The following is a 10,312-nucleotide window of genomic DNA, read 5'->3' on the forward strand; positions in this document are numbered from 1 at the left end:
TATATATAGACCTCCATATATATATATATATATGGAGGTCTAGGATATATATATATCCTAGACCTCCATCTCTGAGGTCTAGGAAAACTATTATACATAATAGTTTTTATTTATTTTCCATACCTACCAGACTGTCAGACTCTGTTGGGACATTGGTCCCAATGGTGACAAGGTTATCAATCAATCAATCAATCAATCAATCAATCAATCAATCAATCAATCAATCAATCAATCAATCAAATATTTATTCCGGACACATCACATACTGCATCAATAGTAAAAAGATAAACCAAACAAGATAATAATAATAATAATAATAATAATAATAATAATAATACGATAAAAATAAACAAGGTGCTTCACAGCAGGCCTGGGTCAAAGGTCAGCCAACTCCACCTTTGATTGTAGTACTCTGTTCAGAAATATAAATAAACATTCAGTGGATCTGTTTCACTTTCGGTGTGAAAAGCCCTCTGAGGTCCCGGAGTTAACCTGCTGACCTGTCTCGTTGTCATGGCTACTCAAGTGCACCTGGTCTGGTCAAGGGAGAACTTACCCTGTGGTTACCTTTTAAGGAGAACAGAACACGTTGGGATCTTGGGAGCCTTAAACCTTCCCATCACAAAAAAAAAACAAACAAACTACAATTTACAAAAGAAGAAGAGGAAGAAAAAATACCTTAAATATATTTACTTTACCTGTGGTGGACTGGCGAACTGTCTGGGATGTACCAGCCCCACCATGACCCTGCAACGGATGGATGAATATTTACCTCACAGCAAATGAATAAAGTAGCATTAAGTGTTCAGCAGACTGTCAAATACTAAATATTTTCTACAAAAAATAAGCCAACAACAGGATATCCATGCTTATTCTTTAAATAAATTACTCCTATTGCCGGTGTCTCTAAATTGTTTGAAACATCTGATAAAAATATGACCACTCTAAAGTGCATTGATTTGGGGGGTTTTCACCTTCTTCTGCTCGTTCTCCTGTCAGGCATTGAAGCTTCCTCATGTCCAATACGTAGAGGAAGATTCGTCCATCTTTGCCCAGAGCGCCCCCTGGAACCTGCAGCGATTACTGCAGCCTCACGGTGGCATCTCAGTTAACGGGACGTACCTGCCTCCGAGTGAGTCTCCGTCTGCATCCACCATTTATAGCTTTGATTATTTTCATGATATTTCCCAGTTTCTCTTCAACTTAACTGCCGCCTTCTGTTGCAACACCAGAAAGACATATTTCTACCTAAAACCCATTTTTAACATTGATGAAAACATAAAGTACTTTTGTGCGTGTGTGACGGCTTCAAACTTTCTGCAGGCGTTACGGTGACTGAAAAGGTAATAACCAAACATGTTCAGAAGAGCTTTCCAGTTAATCTGAATTAAATTACCCAGGTATTGGCTTGGCATCTGCGGTCCAGGGTCACCATGGTGACCATGGTGACCCTGGACCGCAGATGACCATTCACAGATGTTTCATACGAGCTTATGAGATTGTGATCAGTGTGCAATGCACGCACACGCACACACACACACACACACACACACACACACACACACACACACACACACACACACACACGAACACACACACACACACACACACACACACACACACACACACACACACACACACACACACACACACAGCAAAACACTACTGACATTTCAAACATCAGCCACATCATCTGCTCAGCAAGTAAACAACGCAGAAGGTGACAGGTTTGCGAAATAAATCTGACTGTGTCTCATGAGTTTTATTGTCAGGTGGAGTGAGGAGTTTCCAATAAGACATGATTTTTTTTTTCAGTCAGGATAGTGGAAGGACACCATCTTTTAGTCTGAAAGCTGTAAATCTTTGAACCTCTCCATCTAACGCTGCTTTCCACAGCTGCAGCTTGCATTTACATATTTTTTTGTCATTTTTACATGCGTTAAATTGCTCACACTGATTTCTTCCACCTTGACTGAGGCCGGCGGTTCCAGCTGTCAGCCACAAGGAATGATGCCGTCATCACAGCGCTTTCCTGGGGTGTTTTTTTTTCTTTTTTGGTGACATTCAGTTGTTTTTGTGCCAAACGTTTGATTGGAATTATGGCCAAAATGTTCAACCTTGTCTCCCCCCGCCTCCCACTCCCTCATACTTTTGGGAGATTTCACTTTTCTTTCTTTTCATTAAACTTTACCAAGTATTTCCTTTTTTTTCTTTTTGTCACGAAGAAACATGTGCTAAACGACCACAAATCTTCTTTAAAGCTTTTCTGATCAGTTTTCTCCTCTTCATGTCTTCCTTCTCGTGTGTTCCTTGGTAATTTTTTAGTGCCATTCTCCTGACTGATACCTTTTGACAATGAGATCAAAGTAATGTTTTGGAGGTTCTCTCTCTGCGTTTCATAGATTTTTACTGAAGAAAATGTCAGGAAAAGCTCAATTAGGGTTAATCAGAGGCACTTTAGCGGTGGAAGGTCGGAACTGATTCTTATTTAACATGGTGTGTGTGTGTGCGCGCACGCACGTGTATGTGTGTGTGTGTGTGTGGACTCTTAACCACATTATTTCAGTTTAGTTTTCATTTATCCTTGTTTTCAGCTTAAATGCCACAATAAATAAATAAATTTTAAAAAAATCACAAGAACCAAGTTAATTTATAAAAAAAAAAAGACTAGACTAGACTCGACTAATTTATGTCCACCGTAGAGTTAAATGGTCCGTCTGTCCTCCAGCTCTGTCGTCGTCTATCTGCATATGCCGCTGATTTAACTCAACTCGCCTTCTTCACGTGTCGTCCTCTACAGATGATGGAGAGATGGCGGAGGTGTACCTGATGGATGGCAGCGTGCAGAGCTCCCACAGAGAGGTTGAAGGACGAGTTCTCATCACAGACTTTAATAACGTTCCTGAGGAGGACGGGGTCAGAGTTCATAGGCAGGTTTGTTAACAGCAGCTCAGCAACAAAGCCTTCACGCTGACCTCCGCCCCGCTGCCATGCTCAGCTTCTTCTCCTTCTTCTTCTTTTTCTCCTTCTTGCAGGCCAGTCAGTGTGACGGTCACGGCACGCACTTGGCCGGTGTGGTGACCGGATTGGATTCGGGTGTTGCTCGAGGTGCCGGCGTTAACCTGGTCCGTGTGCTGAACTGTCAGGGGAAAGGAACCGTCTCTGGAGCTCTAGCAGGTCGGATGGCTTCACTATTAGAACCAGACAGGATCGCATCTAAAAAGATAAATTCTTATTCTTTTTTATTTTATTTTTTTCAAAGTTATTTTGAGTTACAACCAGACAACCTCAATGCGTTTTAAATGGTGGATGTTTTCTAAAGTTTGTTGCAACTTTCAAAAATCTGAAAAGTGTGGCATACATTTTGTATTCAGCCCCTTTATTTTAACCTCCTAAATACAGTTGGGTAGTTTTATTAGAAAATATTGGAGGATCTGGTTTTGGTAATACACCATGTTCAAAGGGAAAACTAACTCTGTACCAAATCTCTAGCACAACATTCACATGGTAAAACATGCATTTCTTTTTTTTTATCTTTCACCTTTTTCCTTTTTCCCTTCTGTTTGATTTATCCTGTTCAGTATTTGAATGGGTTCACCTGGTGACAACATAATGTAGAGACATGTACCATCTGCATTATAGTTAAGGTTTCTTATTATTTGTTGAAATCTGAGCTAGCAAGAGTATTTAGATATAAAATAGGAGGGGCCCTAGTACTGAACCTTGGGGTACACCACATGTGATTTCTGTCCGGTCTGACGAGAAGTTGGTCAGAGTTGAATGGATGATGGATGGAGTGAAATACAAGTAAGAAAACCTGCCAAAGGTGACAAAAGACTTGAGACCACTCACAATTTAAAACGTTTAGATCAAATCCTATTCATGTATTAGAATGGTCCAGTCCAAGTCAGGACATAAATGTTCTAATAAAACGCCACATTGTACTTTGTGGTTGTGACATGAAAAAGTTAAAGAAGTGGACCTGGACTCACCTTTGCTGGTCTTTTCGCTTCCTGTTTAGGGCTGGAGTTTATCCGAGCGACCTTGATGGCGCGCCCAGTGGACGCGGTGGTTGTCTTGCTGCCCTTCATCGGCGGCTTCAGTCGGTCGCTGAACGCAGCGTGCAGAGAGACGGTGGCCCGCGGAGCCGCCGTCGTCGCTGTCGCGGGGAACTACAGAGAAGACGCTTGCCTCTATTCGCCCGCTTCAGAACCCGAGGTCGAACGGGAACACGCTTAAAGGAGCAGGCACAGGCCGGATCGCGACCTCTAACCCTCATCCGTCTGTGCAGGTCATCACCGTAGGGGCCGTGAACTCTGAGGACCAGCTCATGTTGCAAGGAGCAGGGGGCACCAACTTCGGCCACTGCGTTGATCTGTTTGCACCCGGTGATGACATCGTTAGCGCCAGCAGCGACTGCAGCACCTGCTTCACCTCACAGAGCGGGACGTCGCAGGCCGCCGCTCATGCTGCCGGTGGGCCTCGACACAAACAGCTGCTATGACAGACAACCGAGTTATAATGTTTTATATTTTGGTCTGGAGGTGGGCGGGTCGATAAAAAAATATCAATATATCAATGCCAAGTCGGTATCAGTATCGGATTGATATTAGCATGGTAAAATTGATAATTTGGCTCAGATTAGATCTTCAGATTTTATTTTATTTTTGGATTGTAGTTTCTTAGCTCTACCTTAAAAAATTTAATTTTCTGCAGTATATTTAGAAAAAATGTATGTTCATATGTTATTAAAGTATTTTTGTGGATACAAAATTTGAATTATTTTGTTCAAGCCTGCGACAGAGTTTGGACAGAGAACGAAAACAAAACATAAAAACAACTAAATGTCAGTCATTTGATGATATATCAATCTTTTTTTTTAAAGTATCGGTATCAGTATCGTTATCGGCGATACGGGCTCTGTCTACAGTATGGCACACCTCTACTTTGGTCTGTTTTTTGTGTGTGTAGGTATAGCAGCCGTGATCCTGTCCTCCAATCAGATTGCCTCCCCGGTGCAGGTCCTGCAGGTGATGCTGCATTACTCCGTTAGCAACACAATTAACTTCCTGTCCCTGTCTGAAACGCATCGTCTCACAACTCCAAACCTGGTGGCAGCCATGCCTCCCGTCAACAACCCAACACCAAGTTAGTGACTTCCCGACCTCAGCTTTGCACCCCCCCCCCTCCCTAATCTTCTTCCCCCCCTTCTCATGTGCAACTGATACCGGGTTCGTCCTATTTCCACGTGCAGGTGGCGAGCTCCTGTGCCGCTCAGTGTGGTCAGAAAGGTCAGGTCTGTCGAGCGCGGACACGGCCGTGAGCCGCTGTCGCGTCGGGGAGGAAATGATGGGCTGCAGCAGCTACGCTCCTGACGGCGCCCGCGTGGGAGAAACGCTAACCGTGAGTTCACTCGCAACTCAAACTGACAGAAACTCCGCAGACGCAGCGGGTTACAGCCACGTCTCCTTGGTCTCGCAGGAGAGCAACGGACGCATGGAGTGCGTCGCCTACAATGGGCTGACAGGCAACGGGGTGTTCGCAGTGGCCCGCTGCTGTGTGGTGGGTGGTCTGCAGTGCCGCGCCCACGCGAGCCCCGGACCCGGGCGGGACGCTCAGTGTGCGGGCCCACTGCACCACCTCACAGGTAAGGAGCATGACCAGCCAGCGGAAGACTAGCAACAAGCAAATCGGCCTTTCTTGAGGCCAAGTGATAGCAAGCCAAACTTTTTTGGGGGGTTTGTCACTGGCATGAAGTCCCAGAAAACTATTTAAGTTTTCTAAGATAGACCAATATAGCTCTAAATTATTTGTGGAAAAATGCATGGCTTTCCACTGCAAAAAACACAAGATCTTACCAAGTATTTCGGTCTATTTTCTAACGCAAATATCTTACTAACTCACAAGTAACTTTTCATCAAGTTGTAGGAGTTTGTTTTAAATGAGTAATTCCTTAATAACGATGACAAAGTACAAGCTATAAGTTAAAAGATTTGCAAGTGGAACAAGACGTTTTCAACATATTAAGTTAAGTTAAAATGTTTTAATTTACTGGCATATTACTTCATTATGACACGGAATTATTGACTTAAACCAAGCTCATATTTCTTGCTGAAAAGTTACTTGCAAGTTAGTGTTGTCTTACAATATTTGCATTAGAAACTACCAAAACTACTTGGTAAGACTTTGGGTGTTTGCAGTGCAATGTTTGGAGGATTTGGGGCCACAGTTGAGCTTTGTGGATGCCAATCAGCTGCTACTGGTTGCAATAAACAAAAATACACTTTGTCTGTAGGGTCGGGCATAATTAGAACTGTCCGAAGTCTGGTTGCAGTTTGCTACAAACCATGTAGAGGACACAGAAGAAGGTGAAACCAAAATTGAACCTTTTGATCGGCATGCAAGATGCCATGTGTAGAGAAAAAAAGCTACAAATAACACCAGCATGTGGAGATACTTTTCTTCTGCAGGTGGATTTAGCTAAACATAGAGCAACTCTAATGGAAAGGAAATAGTAAAAAACTTGGTGAGCAATTCATTTTCCAGCAGAATAAGTAAAGAATATGGCGAGTATAAAGTAATAATTCAAAATAAAGTATGTTCATATGACATAGTGCCAAACCCAAATCCCAACAAATTGCTGCTCACAGATCCAAAGATGAATACAAATGCAAGCCACACATTTAGGATTCTCATTTGGAAAACTTATTTTTTTTTGCTTCTACTGCACATTTACGCGCTTTGTGTTGGTCAATCACATAAAATCCTAATGACACTGGCTGAGGTTTGTGTTCACAATAAGACAAAATGTAGGGAAGTTCAAGAAAGATTTTTTTCCCCCAGTTACTGTGTGACTATAACGAGACGACGAAACACGTTGCAGTCAAATCAAACCGTTACGACGTGAACCAGACAGAAAGAGCCACAGTGAAACATGTTCCTCAGATATCCTTCTGTTGCATATATAAACTGTGCAAGCTTTGCAATTTGCTATACACAGCAGCTTCTAGGTCAATTATGTTACCATGGCAATCAGTCAAAGGAGAGAAAAAAAAAAAAACACACACACACTCCTGGGCAGGATAAATGCCAGCTGTATGAAGTGTAAAAAGGAGGCTTCAAATGTCATGCCAGCATCCTCCAATGGTTTTTAATCTCAGAGCGAATTGTTTGTTTTGGTTTTCCTTTCCAGATGATTTCTGGGAGAAAAATGGGCTCCATCCTTTCAATGCTCTTATTTCTCCTCAGGGTGCACCAGTTGGTCCGCGGCCGAGATCTCATCCGACTCTCGTCCTCATCGCGGCGCCGGGAGGAGTTGCTCGGTGAAGGACGGAGTCACCTCGCACGCAGTCTGCTGCCACGCTCCGTCTCTTCAGTGCCGTCTGCTGGAAACCACGTCGTCTGACAAAGACCAGGTGTTTTATTAATCTGGAGAAAAGTAACGATCCCCTCCCTCTCCCCGCCTGCCCCCAGATGTCTCTTTAACCCCTCGGGCATCCTGGTTTTCTTCTCGCAGGTTGAGGTGTCCTGTCCCTCGGGCTGGACTGTGACGGACTGCAGCGCCGTCTCCACGGGCTCTGCCGTCGTCGGGTCAGTGCCTGAGGGCAGCGGCTGCCGAATCCGCCGCGCGGGGGAAGCGGAGGCGGCGGGCGTAGCCGTCTGCTGCCGTGTCACACCGCCAGACCCCCCAGCTACAACTCCTAACTGATCAGTGTGTCATCCGTCTTCTCTCTGAGCTCCTTCACCCCATGGAGACACTTTAATGCACCTACAGTAAAGTGTAAACTTCTGTAAAGCTGTCAATTACAGCCGTATAATTAAGTCGAAACGTGCTCCACATTGTCTTGTTAGCCGTCTTCAAACCGTCTGGGAGATACAGGTTTAAAGAATAAATATATCCTGATATTTTTTTGTATCTTTGTACTGAACAAGCATAATAAACAATCATGATGTACCTGGCGTACGGTCTGTCCGTGCCTAACACAGCACATGGCACTTATTAACCCTTTAACAATGTTTTTTTTTATTTTTTTTTACCAACGTTGCATTGAGAAGTAGCTCAGCAGATGTGCAGTTCCACCAGGTGTTTGCTTATTGCTGCTGGCTAGTCTGAAGGAGCTGAGTGGGGGTCACCTCTGAGGAGGAGCTTCGTCCTCAAAGGCGGAGCTAAGTCCACCCAGACGTTTTGCACAGCTGAAAGGTTGCCATAGGAGGCTAAATGATTTCTCAAACATTCATGAAAGAATCAAAGCGACTCTCCAGGTATGTTTTTGATGAGTGAATAACATTATAACATGATGTAAAGCTCCAAAAGTCAGTGTTTCATAGTACTTCCCCTTTAACTCACCTTTTTTGGTTGGTTTGTGCCTGTAGGTCTGAGTGACAGCATAGCATCGGCCAAACATCCTTACTTTGATTGTTCCTGAACTCTTCTAGGCGATTCACAAGTTTTGGAAACCAAAATTCAGGCTAACGAACAAAAGAAAGGTTCTGAGAAAAATCTGCCGAACAACCCATAATTGCAGTTTTTTTTCCCCCTCCCACGGTGAAACATGAAACTCAACATTAGCTGCAGGAGGAATCAGCGCCACCTGAATCCAGCGGTGTCAATTTCCAGATGTGACTCAGCAGGATCTCGATCACGGCTCCATCAGACGGTTACAGTGCTGATTGATTGTCATCGCCGCCGCTGTGATGTTCGTTCTCCTTTTATTTATTTGGTTCTCACTTCAGGGAGGGGTGGGAGAAGGGGGGGAATGATACTGACAAGATGTCACTATGTCACAAGTACTGATATAAAACACAGGAATGGTCTTTAGAGTTTGAAAACTGAAATGAAATCAAGTCTGGATGTTTAACTGTTTACAAGAAAGTCAGCTGGAGTAATTTGACCTTTTTTTTTTTAACGTCTTCTTTTAATAATCATATGGTGAGATTTCTGGAGTTTGATTTGTTAAGAGAACAGATGGGAAGTTACGAAACATTTCAATAGAGCTGAGGTGTGGACTTTAAGTAGGCCACAACGCTTCCATTTATTTTTTAAATTTTGTTGTAAATTAGCTGCTAGGTTTGGGGTCTTTTTCCTGTTTCATGATGCAAATTTCTCAAATTTTCTCTCAAATTTGACAAGAATTCTTTGAGGAGTTAAAAATTTGTTGATGCTGCAAACAGTGTGCCAGAGCATCACTCTGCCATCGTCCTGCGGGATTGCTGGAGTAAGATTTTAGTTTTTGCAAAAGATGTAATCTTGTCAAACAAGCAAAGCCTGCGTTCTCTTTTGGCTTTGCTTTCAGGCCAAGAAATAACTTTTTTTTAATCATTAAAATTAGTTTTATTATGATTTTAAAAAAATCAAATTAAGCTAAGAATGAAATATTTTTAATTAAAAAAATAGTGTAGGAAATGAATGTATAAACCAGTGTAAATCCAAAACATCAAAGGTGTTTTGCATGTTTTCCTTATCGACACCAAGCCAAGCACGTTACAAATTTATTTCTTTTGGGCTCGATTTAAGAAAACTGAAAAGGATTTAGTCTGTTTTCAGCAATAACAACATGATTGTGTTCATTCTTTATTTGAAAAGTTTTAATTAAAAGCAGATGTAGGTGCACAAAAGTCTGCTTTAGTGTACAAACCAATGAATAGTTGCTTCTGCCTAAAATGAAAAGTATGGGATAGTTTTGAACACTTGATGTTGGATTTAGATAATTTCATAACTTTTTAGAGGATCTCTTTGTGTCTCCTGGCATAAAACCTTGAGCGTCGTTTCTTCCATGATCATCAGATGAAGAATCGGGACGATGTGCAGACATGCACGAAAACCATGTTTACAAAAGGTTGTGCATTCCAGTTTATTTTATATCAAATTTCCCCTTAATCAAACTCTGATGTACAAATTAAAATCGAGTTTTAACATGCGTTACAGATTGCTGCGTTGTCGGAAGCGAACTCTCTCAAAATCGAAAACACAGTAAAAACCCGTATGGATGCCGAGTCCCAAACCCCACGCACTTGCTCGTCCCTCCCTGCTTCCCCACAATAAAACAAAAGACCTTGTCTCAAAGCCCCCTGCCCTGTCTTTAAGTAGTTGTGTTGGTGTCGAGGAGGCCCGAGACGCACTCCTCAGCTGGGCGCAGCCCGCGTTGCCATGGCCACGCTGTCGCTTGGCACAATACTGCAAACGCAGCTTCCTCGCGATCGAGCCGCGCAGTCGGAGCGGCCTCGCTCGTGCCAGTAAGTGCTAATGATACCGAATCACACAGCAAACAACACGGGGGGCTGATTTTTTTTTGTTCCGTCACGCTGAAGAAGA

The 10,312-nt window shown here is 43.1% G+C and overlaps 1 protein-coding gene and 2 long non-coding RNA genes across 3 annotated transcripts in view; 1 reads left to right on the forward strand and 2 right to left on the reverse strand.

The window, feature by feature from the left end:
- The window catches only part of pcsk9 (proprotein convertase subtilisin/kexin type 9), a 16,116-nt gene extending 8,162 nt beyond the window's left edge, over positions 1-7,954 (forward strand). Inside the window, exons 3-12 of the mRNA XM_008407389.2 lie at positions 1,000-1,132; positions 2,801-2,934; positions 3,036-3,177; positions 4,022-4,218; positions 4,292-4,475; positions 4,972-5,148; positions 5,255-5,403; positions 5,482-5,647; positions 7,249-7,415; positions 7,517-7,954. Coding sequence (XP_008405611.1) covers positions 1,000-1,132; positions 2,801-2,934; positions 3,036-3,177; positions 4,022-4,218; positions 4,292-4,475; positions 4,972-5,148; positions 5,255-5,403; positions 5,482-5,647; positions 7,249-7,415; positions 7,517-7,708 — 1,641 coding nt within the window. The 3' untranslated portion in view covers positions 7,709-7,954. The remainder of the gene's footprint in view (positions 1-999; positions 1,133-2,800; positions 2,935-3,035; positions 3,178-4,021; positions 4,219-4,291; positions 4,476-4,971; positions 5,149-5,254; positions 5,404-5,481; positions 5,648-7,248; positions 7,416-7,516) is intronic.
- LOC103463791 (uncharacterized) lies at positions 340-923 on the reverse strand. Its single transcript, XR_533548.1, has 3 exons — positions 699-923; positions 501-567; positions 340-412 (listed from the first exon to the last, which is right to left on the reverse strand). It is a non-coding gene; the product is annotated as an uncharacterized LOC103463791 (long non-coding RNA).
- On the reverse strand, positions 3,131-4,083 carry LOC103463792 (uncharacterized). The gene is made up of 4 exons (XR_533549.1): positions 3,993-4,083; positions 3,723-3,817; positions 3,542-3,598; positions 3,131-3,216 (listed from the first exon to the last, which is right to left on the reverse strand). It is a non-coding gene; the product is annotated as an uncharacterized LOC103463792 (long non-coding RNA).
- Positions 7,955-10,312: the final 2,358 nt, after the last annotated feature.

The sequence above is a fragment of the Poecilia reticulata genome, linkage group LG4 (genome assembly GCF_000633615.1).
Source record: "Poecilia reticulata strain Guanapo linkage group LG4, Guppy_female_1.0+MT, whole genome shotgun sequence".
NCBI lineage: Eukaryota > Metazoa > Chordata > Actinopteri > Cyprinodontiformes > Poeciliidae > Poecilia > Poecilia reticulata.